This window comes from Falco peregrinus, chromosome 9, assembly GCF_023634155.1.
Source record: "Falco peregrinus isolate bFalPer1 chromosome 9, bFalPer1.pri, whole genome shotgun sequence".
In the NCBI taxonomy this organism is placed as follows: domain Eukaryota; kingdom Metazoa; phylum Chordata; class Aves; order Falconiformes; family Falconidae; genus Falco; species Falco peregrinus.
Window position 1 is genome coordinate 37,649,194 of NC_073729.1, and position 23,750 is coordinate 37,672,943.

At 39.2% G+C, this 23,750-nt stretch overlaps 1 protein-coding gene across 2 annotated transcripts in view; it reads right to left on the bottom strand.

Moving 5' to 3' along the window:
• Window positions 1-23,750, bottom strand: part of LOC101913864 (ubiquinol-cytochrome-c reductase complex assembly factor 1) — a 46,819-nt gene that overhangs the window by 16,814 nt on the left and 6,255 nt on the right. For both annotated transcript variants that reach the window (XM_055814148.1, XM_055814147.1), the window contains 4 exons: window positions 21,154-21,261; window positions 18,199-18,271; window positions 13,495-13,552; window positions 7,012-7,120 (listed from right to left, as the gene is read on the bottom strand). In XM_055814148.1, the coding sequence (XP_055670123.1) occupies window positions 7,012-7,120; window positions 13,495-13,552; window positions 18,199-18,271; window positions 21,154-21,261 (348 nt within the window). The remainder of the gene's footprint in view (window positions 1-7,011; window positions 7,121-13,494; window positions 13,553-18,198; window positions 18,272-21,153; window positions 21,262-23,750) is intronic.

Genomic DNA, 23,750 nt, shown 5'->3' on the forward strand with positions numbered 1-23,750 from the left:
TCGGGAAAACCACAGAACCTCTCAATGGTTCATTTGATTATTCTTATTTAGAAGAGGTAGTGGTCTTTAAATGTCCAAGAGTCACATAACAACGTGTTACTTAACCCTGCACTGACCACAGGCAAATCACAAACTGCATCCCAAGTGATACACAAAGCACTGGCAGGAGCCAGGCAACAGTGACAACATAGTGTTACCCATTCTGCTGAGCCTGGAGACTGGCAGGTTCTGTAAGGATCATTTTCCTGTTTCAATCATCTCTACGCTATCAAAATAAAAATTATGCAGTTGTGGTGAGCAGTAACTGCATTGCTCAACGTTCGAATTTTGGCAACTACACTCTGTTCTGGAGAGTCTGAGGAACACAGGGCAGCACTTAACACCTACGAGCACTGCATGGTAAAATCGATTTTGGCATGTGAGTCCCACTGGTGCAGAAAGTGAGGAATAATGAGAAAGGTATTTCTAGAAAAGGTGCTACAAAGCAGCTTCCAGTGTACTTCTTGCAGGCACCAGAGGGAGGCACAAACCAGACCAAGGACACTACCTTACAGTAACCAGATCCAACACATCTGGGAAATTTAAATTGATTTTTTTATGCCAGACTCTACAGAAAAACAGGGCAGGCCAGTTGAAAAGAACCCAAGCATATATCATAACTTGATTTCAACACCAGGTATCTTTGGCATGCCCCAAACGTGCCTATATTTCAGACACCCACGTGCGTTCATTCCACAGACACTGGTTCTAGAACAACTACATTAAAAACAACACGAGAAAGAGATCCCTATTTCAAAACTCCATGACCTGGTAAAGCTAAATTTGCATCACACTGCATACTGTTTGTTCCAGATCTCACCACAGTCAAGATATTTTCCAGGTAACATTCTATACACATGCGTTTTCTGCATATTTAAGATTTCCAGAATCAAATTTACTAAATTTACTCTGGAACAATACCTGATACTATTATTCATTTAGGAAGTGACAAAATACTGAAAACTTGCTGTGAACTTTTGAGCTCTTTGAGAAAGGATCAAGGGTTGACAAACTATTTCTTTTGTGATATTCTTACAACACTAAGTTCAGTTAAAACATATACAATGCCTGATATCCTATTATCCAATGGTATCCAATACCTATCCTATTAAAAAAAGCACAAAACCCACACACACCAATTTTGTATCTCACTATGGTTTTGTTTTTTTAAACAAAAGCAAGTTGTTTGTTTTTTTTACAAAAGGTAACACCAGAAACTGGTAAGATTTCATGTCTCATGTTTTCTAAACAGTCATTAAAAACTGGTAACATTTCTGTCCTTAAAATGTCCTAGGAAAGTTACGCATTTCAAAATATACCTAGACCATCTGAAACTAGGTATTTTCCTCTCTAGTTTTATAGGTTTTCAAAAACCTTTCTCAACCATACTAAACACTATCCTCCATCTCATATCCCAATCCGTTTCCTCAAACAAAATCGCTACCTTCTCTACATTTCACTTGAGTACGCTTCCTCCATTCAACTTCCCACTCCACTGCACTGCCAGAATGCTGCACACTATTTCCTTCTGCCCCAGCTCACATCCTGTTCTCCCATGGTAATGCAGCTTCTGTTCTGTGCATCCCAAACTGAGTCCACCACTTCCCACCAGATTTGAGAGACAGGCCTGAAAAGGACCCCCTGCGAATTCGAGTACAGTAGCTCCCGCTGCAAGTGAATCAACTGCAGTAGTTCACACAAAGATCAAGCTCCATTTTAAAAAATTCTACCAATTTTACACACCCTATCCTCTCATCTAAAGCAATTCTAGAATCTTACTTGTCTCACTGTGACCATGATTTCTGAGTCTTTAGTTAGAAACATCAGACTTTTTGTTCTTCACAATACAAATAACAAACTCAAATTATATCAAGTTTAGGAGGTTTTGTAGTTACTGTAAGGTAAAATGGCATTTTTAATCATCTGAAGTCTTCTCGCTGTGAAAATAGTATCAAGACAGAAAATGGCATTCAAGTTCACAGAGCTTAATTCTGCTCTCAGTTACAGTGATGTGAACCATGTTATTGATTCTGATGGCATTACTTCAGATGTACACCAACGTAACTGAGAGCAAATTATGGGTCACTGTATATAAACAGCTCTAGCTAAAAGTGTAACAAAGACTGTATTGTGCTATGCACAGCAGAGCCAATAAATGAATTCAAAAGACACCTAGATGTGTTCCTGGAAAAAAAGGGGGCAGGGGTCTAAGTGGTCTGGTGGGAAAACAGGAAAGTGAGATTAAGATAAATTAAAACACATTTGGCACACCGGGCTTGACAGACCCTCCTTATCTTAAGCCCTATTCTTATCTCTTTTGCAGCTTTCAGAACATGTATGGTTATGAAACGTTGTTTTGCACTGAAAAAACCCTACTTACTCATTTCAGAAGCAGAACGCCACCACACCGCACAAGACTAACTGCTAAAATGAGCCTACAACAATTTACAGGTATCTGAATGAAGCCTGATTGATCTTCGTAAGAAAACATGTGATTTGCACCCAGAAGTACTAGTATGGGGTTCTTGGAGCAAAGCAGGTAAGGGCTGTACATTTTTTTTGGTGGCAGTTTGTTGTTTGTTTGGGTTTTGTTCAAGGTGTGTTGGTTTGTTTGGTTTTTTTTGGGTGGGGGTGGGTGGTGTTTGTGTGGGGTTTTTTGTAACTTCATATCTATTGTCTGTTTATCAGCTGAAATCCCATTCCATGGAACTCCAGCATCTACAAGTCCTTCTGATCAATTCTGCAGCTTCATCTAAGAGTATTAAAATACACTGAAAACTTGTATCAACTGCTTTTATATACACACAGTTACTAAAACAGAACACTCAGATCAGTAAGGTTAATATTCAGGTTACTAAAGAACTCTGTTAGGAAAACAAATAGCAGCAATTTCTAGTACTGAGTGAATTCCCCTCACAAACTGATTAGGCAGCTGCCAGTTTGCATAGTATAAATCTACTCACTGCAAGCCACAAGGTGGAGATCTCTGGCAAAGTAGGGTCGAAAGGAAGTCTTTTACCCAGCCTAATGTTACTATTAACACTTTGAGCCATTGCATCAAGCCAATTTTTCTGTTTGTTTTTAAGGTTTGATAGAAATGTCACTAGTGGAAAAATTAAGTAAAGAGCACTGGTTAGCCACAGAACTGGACACACCTGGCTGCAAACCCACCAAAAGAAACTGACTTCATTAGTACTAGGGACAGCAGAGTAAAATTTATATCTGAAATATGCCTGCACCAGTAGAATTTGCTGAGGCCACAAGCTCTCTGTGTGTTTTTACAGCTGTGTCAAGTTTTGGTTTCTGACTCTTGCCGACATTCAGGGAGTGCTGAAGGAGCTCAGGCTAACAGGTCCCAAAACTTTGTAGCTGAGATTTAGATCTCAGCAGTTTTAACAACCAAGTTTTGAAATAATACAAACTCCATTTGGAGCTGGGAGCTGATGTAAATTAGTAGTTAAAATGCCTCACATTCTCTCAGCTTCAATGAACTTGCATATTCAAAGGCAGATGGCATATTTTAATAAACCATCAATATCAGTTCAGGAATATAGTATCCATATTCTGCATTAAGTGTTGGAATTGTTGCTAGATATGGAAACGAGTAGAAGAACCACAGCTCTGTCTGTCAACAAGTTAAACTAATTGCATCCAACTAGCAATTTCATACACGTGCTCTGTCACTTATACCATAATACAGGAATGTACCGATTGGAGTTAAATATTGACCTTTGATACCCTGCATGAGAGAAAAAGCAGGGGGAAAAAATTCCTAGCCTCCTAGGAGCTATGCAGATGATAACTTTAGTGCCCTAAAAGTATTCAGGAAAGTTTCTGTTCACTTAACTTGCTTCTGAGAAAGGCTCAGCTTCTGAAATTTGAAAGCATTGGACGGAAATAGCTGTTACACATACTCCTCGATCAGCTCATAAGCCCTTTGTCATTACCTCAGCCTCCTTTTTAAAGAACTATTAGGGATAAACACATCAAGACAGTAAGTAGAACCTAGCACGGTAACTGCCCTTTACTTATCACTTAAAACTCTTAAGACTCCTTGTAATTGCTAAAGGTGAGATGTGAGAAAAAGAGTTCCATCACATCTATGTGAAGTAAGTGAAGAGCATGGAATAAACAGAAACTGCCCATGCAGGGGCATGCGTGAAGTGGTACATTAAGCTAGCATCACTAGCACCGAGGAAGGAAAATAAAGCAATGATAAGGAACAAGGGAATAGCTAATCTCTTCAGACACCAATGCAGAAATTGTTTTCATCTAACATACAATAAATACTAGCAGAAGACGCTAAATAAAGTTCATACACCTTGACAAAATAATGACTGAAAGATCAGGAATAATTAAAAGATGAAAGAAAAAAAAAAATCACTAAAACATTATGAAAACCTTATGCTTTCACAAACACTATGGGGAAGAGAGCAGTCCTAATCTCCAAGTTTACAATCTAGGAGAGCTCACTATGCTTGCTTACACACCCTTAGTGCCTAGTCTAGTTAGCAGTTACCTCAAAAGTTCACGTTCTCTCAGAAGGAGTCTCATTAAAATCAGTGGGCCTCTGTGCAGCTAAACTATGTTAAATATACACACAGATGTAACTGTTTTCGAGATCAAGCTTTTAAATGTGTACATACTTCATTTAAGCATCAGCTATTGCCACATAAAAGCTACGTTAACACTAGGTTACAGTCAAAAGTATATTATAGGAATCATATTATTGCAAGTTAAGCATACTCATTATTACGTTGCATGATCATTATTACAAACAAAGATTATGAAATTTAAATTCAAACTGAAAAGATGCCTAACCTGCTAAGGCAGAGAATGAATGGCATTCAAACAACTTAAGACCTCCTTACAGTTGCATCATACAGCAACCATACCATTATAATAATATGCATGTATTAACACCTGAGACTCCAGACTGGACAAAAACATAAGGACACTGGTGAGGTTTTTTTACACTCTGGGGAATTTTGGGGAGCCCGGGAATAATTTAGTTTGCAGAAATGGAAACCCCATGTTTCCCTTTACAAAGAACCGACTATAAACACTGGGGTTTTTTATCCTCTTAAAGTTCACTGAAAAAAAGATCTCAATACAGGTCTAACTTACACCATGCTATACTTTTGAGTTCTGCATAATTGTAAGGGTAGCAAACAGCTAGCTTTGCTTCCCTTTGCTGTTTGCTGCTGCTTCCAATCCTGCAAGGACAGCTACAAGATGGCATTTGAGGTTAGTTCATTTAAGGCAAAATTAGGGTCAAAAGGAACAGAGAAATAATTTTGTTCCAAAGCAGCACTCTCTCTGTGCAGAGACTGAATCAAGAGATATCTGAAGAGATTCTGGGGGGCTTTGGGAGGTAATGGTGTTTATTTGGGGTTTTTTTTGTGGTTTTTTTGTTTGTTTTGTTTTTGTTAGCGTTTTTTTTTGTGTGTATGTTTTTTTGTGGGGTTTTTGTTCTTGTTGGGGTTTTTTTTTTTGCTTTTCAAGAAGAGCAGCCTTAAATTTACACCCAGAATAAAGGTCTGAGCTGTCTCCTGTGCCTGCAGAAAGTAGAATCAACCACTGATGTAAGGCACTGGATAAGGACAAAAATGCAGAAGCTACTTCATTCAATCTTTTTCTCTGATACTATCATCTAATTTGTCTAGGCTCACTCACACTGACTGCCTTATGGCATCTGACCAGGAAAAAGGAGATTCCCATACTGGAATTTATATAAGCACATTAACGTAGCAAGAAATTATAAGATGCCCAAATTTACTTTTAACCCAAAATTATGAAAAATTTCTTCACTGAAAGGGTTATCAAGCACTGGAACAGGCTGTCCAGGGAAGCGGTTGAGTCACCATCCCTGGAAGTATTTAAAAGGCATCTAGATGTGGTGCTTAGGGACATGGTTTAGCTGTGGACTTGGCAGTGTTAGGTTTATGGCTGGACTTTATGATCTTAAAGGTCTTCTCCAACCTAAATGATTCTAAGATTAAGATTTATTATTCTGTGATTCTAAAATTAAGAGGATGCCTTGTCTTTAAAAGCAAGCTGTAACACAGTAAAGCTATGAAATTCCCAGCAGCTAGGGAAAAAACCCACCACTGCTGATGGAATAACTGAAGTTACACCAGAATCAACACTTTCTAAAGCCACATACAAAACAAAATATCAGAGAGAAGCCTCTTGAATTACTAATGTGATCACATACTAAATGCTAACCCACTGATTAATTCCCCTTGTTTGTTCACCAGTAAGAATACCCTAGCAGCCTCTCCAAATACTGCTGACAACTAAGACTTGACAATATGCCACTATTGCTATACAAAAAATGTCACTTCTCTAACAGTCTAATTTATTTTAATCACAGGCGAACCTCTGTTTAATCACTGAACAATTCTCTTCTTTTTTTTTTACAACACAGGCAAACTTCCCCAGCCCTATTCCCCCAATAGAAGTTCCTTGAACACAGGCATCCTCAAGTGTATCAAGTCTCCTGTCACCACTGTGATACTGGGGTTATGAAAACTATCTCCTACTTCCACTGCTTCTGCACTGCCTTCTCTGAAGACTATCACCAACAGAAGGCTGGAGAAACGCACTTACAGACTTAAAAGCCAGAAATTACCACCTGCTTATTCCTACCCACAAATTCCCATTCTGTTACAGCAGCATCCACTTCTGCAATCACATGGCAAACCACATGGCAAATTAATTACTTTCAGACAAATCAGTATCTTCATCCAGGCTATGGTGCAATTTCAGAAATGAGGTGAGTGGCTCAATACAACAGACAGTACAACTGCAGGAACGAATGGTCAGGAGTAAGGGTTATATGTACCAGCTTAAGCTAATAAAGAAATAAACAAGCAGCTACAGGTTGATTCTTAGTCATTCTAAGATATGCAAAGTTATAAAATCACTGAAAGATACAAATCATCATTATCAACACCAAAGATGACTTACCCCCATCACCTTACCACGCTGTTCAACATCCTCCCACATACAGTGAACTATATAGCGACACATGTATTTGCCTGTGCGACCCTCCTGCTTCAATCGTACCAGACACATCCTGCAAAAAAATAAACATCAAATTCATAGCTTCTAGTTTTTCTTCAAATGTAAAGAGTAAATTAAATATATTTCAGCTCATTTAAGATTCTCCTCACAGTATGTATTCTTGTGATCAGAAAAAAAACCCACAAAGACTTTAACTTATTTTTTAAATAAACTATCACAAACTTTTCTATTCTGTACTCAAAAGCAGTATCTATGATATTTTGGCCAGTCCACCTATAGAAGAGTGACAGCTATTCTGGCTGACAGTACTGTAATCTAGTTAAACAGTACTGCAACCTAGATTCCTGAGCCTTAAGAACATATCACCCTTTGGAGCAGGAACAAATCTCTTGTCTAATCCTAGGCTACAAGCTAGCTGTAACTCAGCATGGTATACTGAAGTGCTGTAAAAGTCCGAGGTAGCCAAGCTGTGAAAGCTTAGGCAAGTTACAGACTTCACCCAAATTCGCATTAGCAATGTCTTAAATTATTTCAGCTATGTGGGTCTTTGGATACACGTCCAACCACTCAGAAAATCCCCTACACACAGTACTTGCTAGAAGAACTCACAAGTTTGTAAGTTCACTGTGGGATCTTAATGAGATACCAGGTTGAGGGTTTTTTTAAAGCACTGAAGCCACTTGAACGTCATTGCTGCTGTTCTGTCTAAAAAATAAATCATCAGAACAAAAATTTTATTTTGCCTCTTTTACAAGATCTGTAAACAGCATGAACTGAAATACAGGCAATTCCTCACTAAGCTGAGTCCCATCACCAGTCCCACCTTCTCTACCTCACTAATCAGCTCTGCTGCTGTGTTACGAGTCAGAAGCGCCTGTCCATGACTGACTGAGTTACTGTAGACGAGGTGATGCTCAAACACTGGAGCTCAAAGACGTTACTGCTTTTCATAGAGACGTGCTACAGATGGGAAACTGCTCACAGGAAATTATTCTTCCAGCTTATGTAAAAACAACAGAGCAGAGCTGACTGAGGCCACTTTGAAGCAGCTGCATACGAACAACAGTGAATGTGCCACAAGAGTTAAAAATTAGAATTATTTTTTTTTTTTGTCCATTCGTTTCTTCAGTGGACATAAGATTTGTGCCTCCCTATAAGCATTCAAAGTATTTGGTGATGTGTAAATGCCAGCTCAACAGGGACAATCATAAACACTTGAAGCCTGACTGTGAGCTGACCTCAGGAGATGCCAATCTTTATGATGGATTCTATCTTCTCTACTGATTAGTAAAGGAAAGGTATTTTTCAGAAGCAAAACTAATTGGTAGCAATGAGTCACAGAGACAAAACAAACTGAAGGTAACAAACTGCATTACTTCTATATTCTTTTTTCTGATTAGAACCATAGATTTGAGTCCCATACAAGGGCCATCCAACTGAGACACCAAAACTGAAAGAAGAAATGCCCATGGACCAGAATCTGATTTCTAGATGGAGAGTTTCTGAAAATGACACCAGCCATACAAGACAGCTCAGGCTCCAACACAAGCCAGGTGGAACGAGGTCAGAAGACTCGAGAGATGGACTGAGGCATGACAAGTAGACCAATGATCAAAGGGTGGAGTGACAGAGAATCTGGGCAGAGGCAGGTAGAGAAGGAGAGGGGCAACAGTCAGCAAAGGGAACAGAGGGAAGATGGTGGCAATTTCTGTCTCAGGAAGCAGAGCTGTGTAAGGATTCCCGAACTTTATGCTGTGGCAGTGACAACTCGTTATCTGTCCAACAACACCACTGACCCAGCAAACAACACAATTAAGGCAGTATCAAGAAATGAATGCTTATTTTGGTCACAGAAAGATGACAAAGCTTTCTGCTACAACAGTGGTTCAGAACCCAGAGAACAGCTGTCCAGTTCCCAATCCTTCCACAAAACAAATGCACAAGGAGCATAAAACTTTTGTGTCTTACTTTCACCAATTTTAAAAACCTTTGTTCCTTGTGCATTTACATAATTCAGCTGCATAAAAAAGTTAATTAGTAAGAGTTACTGTATCCCTATTTTGGGCTAAGAAAACCATTTTTATGCTTCTCTTGCTGAATATGCAAGCTCGGGGGGGGGGGGGGGGGGAACCTCAAGAGTGGCTTGGCAAGAAAACCTACTCCTGAGCATAAATACTGGTTCCTATCCAGTTTGCCTTCAGCGGTGGTGAAGCAGGAGGAGAGCGCAGCACACAGACCAACAACTAACAATTGGTCACTGATGAGCAGGACTACAGTGGTGCTCAGAGTAAAAACTGCTACTCACGAAGCCTAAAAGGTGGCTCTGTGTTTGGATGCATAGTGCTGTCACAGAGCTGTTCTGCAGCACCACGAGTGAGATCATGGAATTTTGCAGTTTATTTGAAAATTTGGTAGTTTGTTACTACACCTGCCGTCTGAGGTTTAAAAGACACAGGCTCTTTAAAGACTATAAGCCTTCTCATTAGATCAACACAGTGTGAAACATTTTATCGTTTCACTACAGAATCTGTCCTGTAGTTTAGTCAAATACTGACTCATCCTCATCAAACCATGAAAGCAAAATTATTCCACACTATCTTTAGAAAGCTGTCTACCTGACATTGGTTGGGTTGGATAATTTATGCTGTATTTAAGGTAAGAAAATTATATGAAAAGATGCCTGAAAAGGAACAGGAGCATCAACTCAACCCATTTTAGATGAGGGGTAGCAGTTTTCTACAACAGCCTTAGCTACAAATGCTTCTGTCATTATTCCCATAGTGCCAAAAGACTGGCTTAAACACCAGAAGCAGTAGTCGACACTGCCCTGTCAACCGTTGTGAGGCAGCTCAGTGCCAAGCAATCAAGGTATGATGATGCATTATACTTCTAAAGCACGACAAATGCAAAGCCCACACAGAGCTTCCCACTATCGCCTCCACCTGGCCACTCATTCCTGCTTCCCCAGTTGCTCCAGACCAGCTACTGGGGCTACATTAAACTTGTCCAGAGAAATTACTCTGGCCTAACAACACAATATCAACAGTAATTTTGGAAGGGTATTCTGTTTAACCCATTCATGAATGGCCAGCAACTTGGGAGACAGGAGAAGGAAGCTCTGAAATCGACTTTGTGATCAGCTGTATGTTGTGACATATGCTATGAAAAATGGTTATAAGCAAAATTCTGAACTCTTCGTAATTAGGTCTGCATGTTATCCTGTGCCCCAGCCTAGCAAGCTCACCAAGTACTGTATGCATTTACAGCCACATACAGGTCTTTGCTGGGGCACAAACTAACAGCAAGCCTGGCTGTGCAGTCTTCCTCTTCCCTGGTGCCTCTCTCTGCCTAGGCCACGTAGCCCATTCCCTCATGTAAAGGCAGGATCAACTCGATGCCTGAGACATTCCATATAAACTTTCTCTTAAAACCTCTCTCAAGCAAGACTCCTCTGATGTAATTTAAACCCCTTTCTCCCTGTCCTCTCTGTCACAAAACACAGAAAGTTTAATCCCCTTCTTCTGAAGCAGCACATTTCAAAATGGTATGGTATCCTCAGTCTTCTCTATGCAAACCTGAGAAATCTTTTCCTCCAGGAACTGTTTCCTACATACTTGGTGGTTCTTGTTCTCCTCTGGACTCTCTCAGACTGATCAACACTTTCTCAAGTGCAGACTTCCTTATGAAAAACAACACTCAGATGAATTCTCGCAACAGAGCTTTGAGCCTTTCAGAACAGGAATTGTAGCACCTCTCTATTTCAATCTTAAATACTTTAGAGATGTCACCATACTTGGTGTGGTGAAAATATGAAGGGAACTCTAGGTATGTAACATGATACATCCTGTACCAAGACATTTCTTAGTACAGTCAAAGTCATCTCTTTGGCAGTTGCATAAAAGCTCTGCACACAGCCAATACTCCATTAGGACTGCCAATGCAAGGAAAAAGGCAAACCCAGCAGCGGAGATGAACAGCTTCAGATTTTCTAAAAGGTCTGGACTTCTAAAAACATAGAAAGTCCTCCTGACACCAAAGCCGTGAAGTAACAGAAATGGCCTATAAAAACATGACATTCAAGAAAGAATACCAACAGATTGATTTTCTAATATATAATTTTAGCACTGCATTGGAAGGCACTGGAATGTGTCTAAAGGAACATTATCTTGAAATAAGTTAGCAAAAGCAGAGGCTAAACACAAGAGCCTGAATTTGCCCCCTTTCTGACTGGAGGTAAGTAGGGAAACTGTATTCACAGACAAGAAGAAATAAGAGCCAGAGATTCAAAGAGAGGACCCACCAGAATGTGTTAACGTAATGTATGCTCTGACAAGCACCTTAAGTCTATAAAAGGTGGGATGCAAAAAGCACAGAAACACAGTTAACTAGAATGTAATGGGCAACAACAGCAAGAAAGGAGGCAGCGTTTACTAAACTAGGAAAAATTCTCATCATCTCCAGCTCCAGAAGACAGTCTACATCAGCTGAAACTAAAGCTCTCAAGAAAAGAGGAAAAAGTGCGTACACCAAAACATGATCTAGACTGCAACGCTTTGAAAGACTGTGACCAGAACCTACATGGTCAGGTCATTGGCCACCAAATCAGGAAGGTTTCTAGCCTCTGAGGCAAAAGGTCCAGCAGGGAAGACAGAAGTATTTGAGCCTTCAGACAGGGATAGGATGTTCTTGATCCTGCCAGAGCTAACGGAATCAATAATGCCCTGCTCCCATTTTATCAAGGTCAAACTGATTAAAGAAAGAGAATCACAGAGAGCAGAGCAATAAACCTGACTGTTAAAGCAAAACCATGTCATGGCAGTATCCTGGTCACTGAGCTAATCACAAGCAAAGCCTGCAGCATTTCCCAATGACCCAGGTAGCGAGTAGGCCCATTGCAAGCTTCTCTGCATCCTGGAATATCAAGCTGGATCTCTCACTCATGGTCCAGAATGACAGTGCTCCTTAGGTCAAGCTGCCAGGAACATGGAGGAGCAAGGCACATAAACCCTGGAAATATTAACCTTTAGTGTTAACCTCCACACTCGAATTTTCATTGCTGTCACACGAAGTGGAGCGATTTGGTTCCTTCCTGATTATGTAGTACATTGCTGTCCACCTGTCTGCCATATCCTAAGAGTACTTCAATTTCCCTCATTAAATATCTCCTTAACATCACTGGCTTAAAGTGTGGCAACTCTTGGCCTTCTCCAATGTAGCTCTAATCTTAGAATTTCTGTGTAACCCATACTCGTTCAATCTCCGTCATAGTCCCTTCTTTTGTTTTTATGCCTGTCATGAAAGAAGGTTATGTATCGTGAATGTGATTTTGTGTATCACAGTGTACATTTTCCTGTAAATTCAAAATCAAGATGATGTGGAAAAAAGGCGTGTTCTTTGCAGATTCATGTCACCCTTCTTTGGTTTTCCCCAGATACTTACGAACAGTTTGGTTTTGAATATTTATTGCAGTAGTTTTCCAAATATCTATATGAATGATTAGCTTATCAATTGATTTTTAAAACCTTTTTTCCACAGGGAATGGTAAGAAAGAAACTGCAAATTTCGAAGTTCTTCCTTAATTGATTCCACTGATTTCATTAACTGATTATAATTTCAGTGCTTCTACTAATATATTAATTCTCTAGTGAAATGAGCTGCCCCATCTTTCAATATATTGAGGAGACAGGAAATTAAAAGGAGGCAAGGGGAAAAAAAGGAGGCAAGGAAATAAGGGGCCTATGCTTAAAGTGCAGCTATTTCAGTACAAACTTCCTTTCAGCCTTTGGATAGCTAAATGTAAGTCTATGGACTTCAGTTTCCTGAAAGATCTGGTACTTAACAAAAATTACTGTACTCCCTTGTGCATCCCTCTGACCTTTACAAGTATGTAAAGCTAGATGAAAACCTGATTTTTTTTGGCTACTATTTTCACAAATGAAAAAAAAAAAAGGAAAAAAACATAATGTTTAAGGGTTTTAATATTTTTACATGTAGCCAAGCTGGCATTCACTAACCTGCACGTATGGTTCAGAGGTGCAAGAATAAATGCCAATGCTATAATTTGTTAAATGCTTCTGATGAGCAGCAACTTCAATCACCACAAATTCTCCCATTTTAAATTACTTTTACATAAATTTAAGTTTTTCCTAAAACACTCAAGTAAGATTTTTCCACACAGGCTGAGCAAGGCTTCTAGAAAACTCATGGCAAAGATCATTCCACTACTGAGGAATTCAGAGATGTAAAAGATGTTATTACCTTCTCTATGAGACTTTCTGTTCTTTAGTAGAAAACTCTAAAGTTAATAATCAGTAAACTGAATATAACTACTATTATCAATAACCATGAAATCTACTTTTTCTCACAATAAGGTACATATCAGTACTTCCTGAAAATAGTTACATTACTATTTTACTTTTCACTTACCAGACATGAAGCTGGGCTACTAGAAACCATGAATTCAAAGTATCAGGCATTTTGCACCCTTGATGCAGGGGGAAAAACACAAAACCAAAATTAAATATTAATATGAATTTCATCACATGTTGCGCCTAACACAAATTCACAAAAACAAAATCTAAATACATTTAAGTAATTTAATTTCTGGCCCTAAACAGTACACACACATCAGAAGCAAACATCATTTACTGTCACACTTGTGCTTGAACTCTAGAACATGCAGCCACAGGATGCTACAGATTCCAAAAGAGTTCATGTGTTTAGAAGTCACTTAGATAACATTTACCAGGGCGATGGGTGGCGGTGGTGGGGTGCTGGGGATTCCAAAATGGAGAATTAGACAAATGTGGCTTCTAGCTCAGGAAACCCCACAGCAGTAGAGAGTAACAGGGAAGTATCAATGGATGCTTTGCTCTGTTCTTACACTCTTCCTCTAACATCTGCTGTTGCTTCCTGCCAGGGACGGAATATTGTGCTAGCTGGGTCTTCGCTCCAACTCTCCTGATTTACTACATGCCTGTACAACCCACCGCACTCCAAGTCTGTCTTGCCTCTAACCATTTTTCATTAGGATTAAACCCACAAACCAACCATAGAAACAATTTCTGTCTCCAGATTTAGCTCTAGTCCAATAGCCACTGGGTTTCCCAGAGATGCTTTGTCAATATGCATGTCCACGTTATGGATCTGCATGGGCCATTAGGATGCGAGGCTGGAGATCTGGGCTGTGTGGCATGAAAACCATATTCTTCTTCCTCATGCTTGAAAAGCATGGACCTCTGGGTTATGGGCACATTAAGTCCTTTGGTTCCTGTCAATCACAAATCTTCGTCCTAAAAAGTTGCCTCCACATCTGTTTCCCAGAGAAGTTTTTAAGAGGAGTATCTAATGAGAAGGATCTGACAGTCACCTTGGCCCATCCAGCACTTGCTCTTGTCCTCTGGACTGTTCAAATGTAGCTTTAAGAAGGCCAGAGAATATTCAGAAATGGGCTCTCCAGTCATACATACCCCAAGGAAGTCAACCTTATCTTTTCTGTGTTGAATATATTCCTTCATGACTCCTATACTTCTTGGCTCTCAAGTATTACCAAGGAATTCACCTGGATCATGAAGCAATAAATTTCAAAACCTCTATCTTCTTATATGCCAACTATGGTCAGGCAACCACTAGAAGAACTAAGCAAATCATCACGATTCTTCCCTCCTCACAGAGGTGACTCCATCAGTGCCTAGGAGGTGCCAAGCTTCAGCATCAGTGCCCACACATCACCTATGCCACCTATAAGATATTATAAAGGCACTAACAGTCTGTGTTTGGAGATTAAACACAAGTTTCCCTCACCCTTTTCCCCTTTTGGCGCTCTCATTCCTATTAGAAATAGTTCATGTGCCTAGAAATGACTACTTTGACCTAAAGGCAGGCCAAGGCATCTCTAACTAGGGCAAGAGTAGACAATGCTTGCATTAATCAAACCATTTCATTAAATGAAGGTTCCATAGGCAAGATTATGAATAAAAAAACTTACTTCAACAGTCAAGGTTTCTGAGGTAGAAGTTACCACGCATCAGTCTGCCACCACAGAAATCACTCTCCAGTGGAAAGCAAAGCTAACACCTCTACTACTGGAAATACGGAAAGGTTTTAAAAGACCTCTTCAGTACCCAGGAGGGAAGAATTTTTTCTGTAACTTTCCAAGTGTTGCACTTCTATTTTTATAATTCATTTTTCAACTTCTATATTAGGAATGTCTACATCATAAATTTAAAGGAGGGATGGCTCCTTTGAAGTAACAAGCTTGCCCTCAGATATCAGCTTTTTAAAAAGAATTCAATGCTAAAATTTGGGGTTGTGGAACACCTTATTCTGGGAAACTAAAAGAAAGAGCCATACTATAATTAAACAGAAAACTATCTCCTTCAGAATACAGTTACATACAGAAAAAAGTCTGATGTTGAAGCTACCTATGAAATTACTGTGATTATTGTCAGCTGGGGAATAAATCTATTCTGCCCACAGAATACATCCTGTTCACATGTCTGTGTACGGTAAGAGACATGAATGCTCAGGATTATGAGGACATACCTCTTCCTCCAGTCATATTCTGCACTTAAAATTCATCAGGTAAGGGATGCAAAACATCTGACCCAGACCTGAGCTGGGCCACATGCAACCTCATTTCTACTCTCAGGATTCCCAAGCAGTGCAATTCATCATGTGGGTGTGTAGTACCAACTTCAGCATAGTCTCAGGCACACCTCTGCTTGCTGCATCACTGAGGGAATGACTTACGAGTTAGTTGCTTCCTGCTCTTACTAGTCCTCCAGGCTGCTTTTTGGGGAGTGAGTGGCAGTCCTGGCTTAAGCGACACCCATCTTCATTTGAAAAATGAGCAATTCAGAACAGAAAAATAGCTCCTGACTGAGTTTGATGAAGACATGGTGAACTGAACTGAAAGTTGGGTATCTTGCTTCACGTCAGGCTCCCCTCTCTTAATTGTGTATTCTTCACCACCTACTTTATGCCACAGCTGCAGTCCATCAGACCCTTCCACATGCCACTTAGTTCACTAACACAGCAGAACAGTAAGTCAGTAAAAAAATCGGTCAATTTTCTTTCAGTGACCTAAAACAGTTCACCAGAGGACATAACTGTCCAGTCCAGAACACAGGCAGAGGAAGATGGAGAAATGAGCCTTTTCCCTTTGGCCACTGCTTCAACTCAGCTGCCCAAGGAACCACAGCCTAAAGCTTCTTCATTGGCAGTATCCATTTAAAAGGTTCCTGCCTACCCCGCAGATATTGTGTTTCAGGGAAACTACTTTTTAAACATCCTGTTAAGTTTTAGCACTAATCTCCCAAACAGCTGCAGCTGTAAGTAGATAGAAGTAATAGAAACATATCTCTGTTTTCATACGAAAGCAACAGTTTCTCTAGAACCACAAAACCACAGACCCCAACATCACATGCGTTCCTATTACACCAACAGGTGCATCACGCACCGTCAATCTCAGCAGAACAAACTGTCTTGTTCCTTACGCAACAACGGTCTCAAGTCAATGCAAACACAGGTGTCCCTGTGTGTCAATTCAGAGGTGGACTGGCTACAAAGACAGTAGGACAAAAGGAGCAACAAAGACATTCTGAAGAAAATGATGAAACTGGAAGGAAAGGCTGTCTGCTGTTTGTGATATGTTTGAAGTGCGGAAGAGCTCTGGGATTTTCTCTTTAAAAAAGTAAAACAATATCAAGAATACAATTGAAGTCATACTCAGTATTGAGCCTGAAAATCTATGCCAGCATCTTTTTTGCAGGCATGTTTTGAAATTCCTTTAAATTTTAATCTAGGGCAACATTAATATATCTTTGCACAATTAACGTGCTAAGCAGAGATAGTGAAACACCAGCTAAAAATATCAAAGCCTCTACCTGAGAGGCAAATATGACAAACAGAAGAGAACTTACCTGGGAAAGCCTGAGAGGGCATACAGCTGGGGAGACATGTGTGCACAGTAAGAGAGGATCTAATTTTTCGATTGCTAATGAATCGTATTGCTCAGAGTTCTCTCACTCCCACAACCACTGAAACCACATCACAGTTTTGGAAAACCTTCTGAAAACCACTGGAAAACACTCCAGCAGCAGCACCATGTACCAAACCACCCTCAATAAGCTCTGCACTAGATGAACACACAAAGATGTCCCTTCAGCTGATCTCTCAAGCCTCAATCTGTGCTAATGCATTGTAAAGCCATGAGCAACCATTTGGCAGCTCAGGAATTCAGGTGACAGGCCATGTTCAGACAATGGGTTTACTACCAGCTAAATCACATTGACATAGGAAATAATTCACATGACAATAAAGTATTACTGAAGTTCATGTCAAACTCAAAAACACATCTTCCCCATTCACCAGCCAGATTTGATACTAATAAAAGCAGTAACAGATTTTTTTAGCTAATAGCTAAAAAACTGTGTGCAACATGAAAAAAGCATCCCAATTCAAGCCAATATTATTCCTATATATTTTAAGGAGGGACTTGCGTCATATTCTCTAGCCAGTCGAGATGTGTCCTGGTTTAATGCTGTCTACTATATGGTCAGTAAAATGCAGAAAGTCTCCAAGTTCTAGCCAAATCTGTCCCAGCATGAGGAACAGAAACAGGGAGGAAGGACCCTGTGATCTAACTGACCCTGTATCATAAAAAAAAAAAATTGTGCATCAGTGGACAGAGATGGTTCTCATACCTGTATCCCCGTTATACTGGACCTTCCCACAACTGGTCATGGGACAGGGTAGGACACAGAGACCATCTGACGACAGTAAAAAGGGAAGAGAGTGCTGGATTCTTAGTTTATCCCACCCCTGGTAATAAAAACGGCAATATCCTTCAAAGTCCAGAATATTCTGGGTTTTAACTATGCCACCCTTGCTCTCCATTGCAGCAGTCAAAATTTAACATTCCCAGGCTCCAGTCTACCCTTGAACCCTTACCACTTCAGAGCATAAGGGAACGCTGCAATGCAGTCAGGTTCTAGCTGACCACACATTATTAGGGTCTAACTAGTCTTTTTGCGGTCGTATTTATTGGTATAAATATATCAAATGAATTTTTATCATAAGGTCTGTCAACAGGGCAGTAGTCCAAATACAATCAAGTCCATTACTTACTGTTAAAAAATTCCTCATAGTCAGTTTTCTCCACACAGCATGTGTACATGCGCAAAGCTGCTACCTTAATTTTCTGAAGAAAAAGAAAAGACAATAGTTAAAAACATTCATCATCAGAGCTAGTGAACACTACTGTTTTATTAAGTACATACATTATCATTTTCTGAAAAGACTTCTTTTCATAATCACAATCTCTCAAGATTTTCAGGAGCACACTAAACTTTTCTATCTCACAGGAATGACACAAGTATTATCAATCTTGCCTTGAGGCAAAAAAAGTATGATTAAATGCCTTCTTGAATACCTTGCAAATCTAGTTTCATATAATATTGTCAGCACAGAAAAAGAAATTAAATTGCTTTCCTTACAGAGACTCCAAAGATCCCAATTCATAATTCCCGGTTTCCTCCAGTAATTTTAATTGATGTACACCAGTCAAAGTGTTTGTATAATCTAAATTTTAAATACTAAAGAAGTGGCATACCAGACATGTCCTAAAATACTGTTTTTTCCAGTAAAAATGAAAATTGACCAACTAAGCCTCACAACTAAGAAAGAAATCCCAAATGATGAATGACAGGAAGTATACCCAGGTGTTTTGGCACTTCTAATTTTGTTCTTGGACTGCCACTGCACCAGAAAAACATGCGCTGAAGCTTCAAAGAGCCTATTAACTGACAGCAAAGATCTTAAAGAGAAGACCTGTTAGCCACTCACGTTTACTAATATCAAGGGGAGAAAAATAAAAAAAATTCAAAACTCCAGAGCTCACTCCCCTACCTAAGACAGGAAGCAAGCAGCACTGGGCTTGGCTTGGTTTGCATTTGGTTTTTTTTAAAAAAAATTATTTTTATTTTTAGTGACATATACTAGGGATCATCTCAGTACTCACTGTACTACAGAAACGAGCACTACGCCTGTCAAATGGCACTTTAAATTACCAAAGTAATTATTTGTGTCTCCGGCAGCCCAAAGAAGAATGAGGAAGTTGCAACTGATCTCCTGCTGTGGAAACACAGGAGCCATTATTTTTCTTATTCAATAATCTCAGGCTTCTGTCAAAAATAAAGTATAACTCTAAGCTTCTTGCACTAAAATAATTTATGCTGCTTACTGGAGTACTGAAGGTTTCCTTTTTAAAGGAAATGCTGCCTGGCCTGGGAGCAGAGATCTCCCCAGTGAAAGCCACTGCCCCAGACTAGGCATTAATAGCCATTAAAAACATATTGTAAAGAACATTTCTCTGCAATCCAGCCCTTAAATAAGGCAGGTAACACAGGAGGAACTGGTGAAATTTAATCATGGAAGTTTTAGGGTGTAGCAGAGGTGTGGGAGAAGAGAGAAGAAAATGGAAAAAAGCAGAAAAATATTAAGAAACTTCCCTGAGATCTCACAGAGAGCACTGGCAAGGCCAAAAATGAACTCAGGTCTCTTGGGCCCTAACCACAAAATAACTCTCTCCAAACCCAAGTTTCCTAGCCAAAAGCAGGCAGTAGCCATTAAAGAGAACTCTGAATCAATGCTTTTAGCTAATAAGAATCTTTATTATAACAGTATGTACACATGCACTACCATCTCATAAGGTTTAGCATCACCTGATTAAAAGCAACTGATTTTAACCAAAATACCCAACTCCCTTAAGTATCAATTATCTTTTCTTTGTATTTTCTTTCCGAGGAGCCAGATGCAACCAGCAACAGTTTTGGATTAGTCTCAGAGGAGGTCCACTCTGCCTTGCAGATATTTGAAGCACCTTACAGATTTTAATTCCTACACAGTTGGGTTCAGCCCCTCCTTTTAGCTGCCTTTTCCTCTCACTCCTTTATACTGTGTCCTAGTTCACAACAAAGACATTATGAATTTCATCTCTTTTTCCTTTTGCATAAGGAACTGAAAGTCACTCTTACAGAACTGCTCTCATTTAGTCAACGTTAACAACTCCCTTATGAAAGGACTATTTGAAACGTATGAAAGAGGATGACCTATTTGTGACTCTGCCCTAGTCAGCTACTACTGCACAGTGACTCAAACAGCAATCATATCTCACTACTGTTTGTTTGGGAGACCCTCCTGTCACAGAAATACACAACACTGTTGTTCAGGTTCAGAGAAGAGCAATAAAAGTCAAAACATGAAAGAGCCTCAATAAAGAAATGAGTTAGACTAAGTCTCCTCAGCCCAGATAAAGACCAAGATACTGTGGAGTATATGAGTCTATAATATCATCAGTGGAAGGGAGAATGTGAACATACACTCCAAGGAAAGAATAATCACCTTTTTAAAAAAAAAAAAAATGTACAAAATTAAAAGGCACCAACTGAAAATAACTGTACTTCCCCCAGCTGGTACTCAAGCTATGGAACTCCCTGATACTGAATGCTATGGATGCTATAAACTTACAAGAGTTAAAAGTACAAACAGACAAAATCATAGAAGAAAAAAACATCAGTAGATACTACAGAAAAATGCCTAGTTTCATGCAGAAAGTCCTGAAAAAGACAACTGTTGTAGGCTGGAGGAGCATATGAGACAAGTATCATAATATGCTTTTTCTGTAACTAAATTCTATCTAGATAACTGCAATTGTTCATTATTAGAGAAGATGATGGTCTATGAGGGTGTTTGACTTGGACAGTAAAGCTGTTACTGTGTTCTTTGGTGCACAAATGAAGTTAAAAATGAGATATCTGAAGAAATTCAAGAAGGCTTAAGACTCTACAAACCAAATACAATATTCCTTATGTCAGTGACGCCAATTCATAGATCATGGGAGGTTCAAGCTATGGATTATTATGCTTCACATCACAAAAGAGAAATTTACATGGGTAGTAATTAGAACTGTTCCACTAAGTACTGTTCTTATCATAAGAAAAAAAAAGGGGGAGGGGGGGTGTTTGCTTTTTAGCACTCTGAAAGTATCAAACAACCAAAAGAATTATTAAATTAATGCTTTACCCATCTGCTATACTTTAGTGGTCCTGTGAAACCCATTGCTTCTATTATCCTTGTGAAAGTACCCACTTTCTCTTCAGATGGCTGCAAGGAATCCTTTGAAGAAAGATGCTGTAAAATTGAAATATGACATATTTCAGTCTTAGCAATTAAATCTGACAAATCATTTTAGTTAGAAAAGCTGCAAGTTAAATACAGAATCTTAAGGGGTCTGTTTACTTTTTGTTCAACAAAAATATATATTTAGGTCTCTGCAAAATATTATTACACTGTTTTTCCTATGTGACATTATTCTGTTTATGAATGCAAACACTGCATAACTGTTTTGATAAAAGCATCCCATTAGAAGCTCAGGCTCAAATAGTTTGTACAGAAACCTGCTTTCCAAAATATGCCTCCCATTCCACATTCCCATATTCCTTCTAGATGTGTGTCTTTACTTGGCCTTAAATATTTGCAGATAAAATGAGCAAACAAATCACAGCAAACACAGTAAATAAAGCTAACTTTTTACATTTGCTCTCTTACTCTCCCAGGTGAATCATATTCTAAAGTAATTATATATTATATAAATCAATTAGCTCCATCTTAAAACTAATGGAAGCTACATGAACCCATCATTCTTCCTGAAAAGCTCCTCCATAATGTTATTCTCCTTACAGTTAAATGGTACTTGCAGGAAAATCTACATCGTCTCCAGTGATTTGCAGTGTCTGCAAACATGAAGAAAAATGCTCTCTTCCAGATTAATTACACATTTTAAACACCATTGGATGGATAAGAAATCTTCATGGCATTCTGCCTCTAAGCATCCTGGCAGTAGCAACCAGCCATCAATAATTACCATTTGTACTCCAGCAAATAATTCCTAATGAATTAAGTATGCAGTATAAACATTTCTTTACCAACAAATTACATTACTTTTAACCCATCTCACCAAAATTAATGCAGGTGAGTCTCCTACATATAACTGAGGAATAATGAGAAAGTTCCCTGACCAAAGAAATGTTAAATTGCTTTAAGTTGCTGGAACCAAACACTTCCTTCAAAGACATGAACATACCAAGAAAAGAATTTTCTTAGTAGGGAAGCAAATCAGCAACTTAAGGACCGCTATACATGGCCAGAACAAACACTTAGACCAGGACTCCATCTCCAACAAGTACCAGCAGCAGATACTTGGACGAGACACAAAAGCAAAGAAATACGGCACATACACCGCAGCTTCCTGGGGTGTACCCACCCAGTTTTTGACAGTCAATCCTGCACTAGAAAATGTATCCACACATTCATTTTTGGCAGCTACAAATGGATGCACCTTCGCAGAAACTATTTAAGCTCCGTAACAGACAGAGTTGTAGTATATGAGCTTCATAGTTATGTAAAAAAAATTCCCTTGTGTCTGTTTTAAATCCAACCTTGCCATTTCATTGCATGCTCCCTATTTTGCCTGTAAGAAGCCACAACAACCCTCTCTATTCTCTTTTTCAGTATCTTTTATGTCTTTTATAGCCAATATCATACATGTGCCCATCAGTTCCCTCTCCTTAGTTTAGAAGGGTCTTAAAATAGCCTCTTCTCCTACTGAAGGCTTTTCATATTTCTGATCATTCTCGCTGTATTCTCTATAGCTTTGTTATCACTAGTATAGTAATTTTTTAAATGGCATGAATGATAAATAAATACATATTAAAATACAGACACATATCTTCCACAAGTTGCTATACTTAACTAAAAACTAACTGTAAAGGCGACAAAAACTGTAGCTTTGAGATGTAATCAATACCTATATATATCTACACACAAGCTTTAGCATTTCAGAGAAAAAGCTCTGCATTTGTGTACTACTTATAGATGGCTATTAATTTCTTAAAACCCATCATGCCTAATATTCAGGAAAATAGGAAGAAACACGCTCAGCACCATTCTACTGTCAGTCACCTAGCAAGACATCGTAACACTGTTCAGGACGTCCTTTAATACTCAGATCCTTGCTCTGAATGTTGGCTACAGTCTGCAAGGGCACTTTCCCACCCTCTGCCACGCATGATGGACCCAGAGAGTCTACTGACACAAATATTTAAGTAATTTTTCCGTACACAAATACTTAAACCAATTTTTAGTACTTTCTCTTCAAGATTATCCCATGCAATACTTTTCTCTACACTACAAATGGCACCTAACCTTACATCAGAAGGTAACTCCATAAGCCCCACTCCAGCCAGGCGATGGCAGGATATGCTCAATGCAGAACTTGTGTCCTAATAACCACTGCTGTACCAAACTCACTAAATCAACTTTCATCTTCTCCATAGGAATTAAAATCATACTAAATCCCTAGGATCTAGGGAGATCAATTTTACTACATACCTCTTATCTACAAACACATTATGAACTCTCCCTCAGTATGGATTTTTCACTATGTGTAGGAAGTTAAAAACCAACATTACCTCAATTCAACTGTTGTTAGTTCACCACCAAGAAAATGACTGGAAAACTTTTTTCTAAGAAATGCCATGATTCTTGCTTCATTCTTCTTCAAGTCTGCCTGGTCTAGCTCAGGAGATGGAGAGGGGATTTAAGCAGTGAGTGTTTGATTC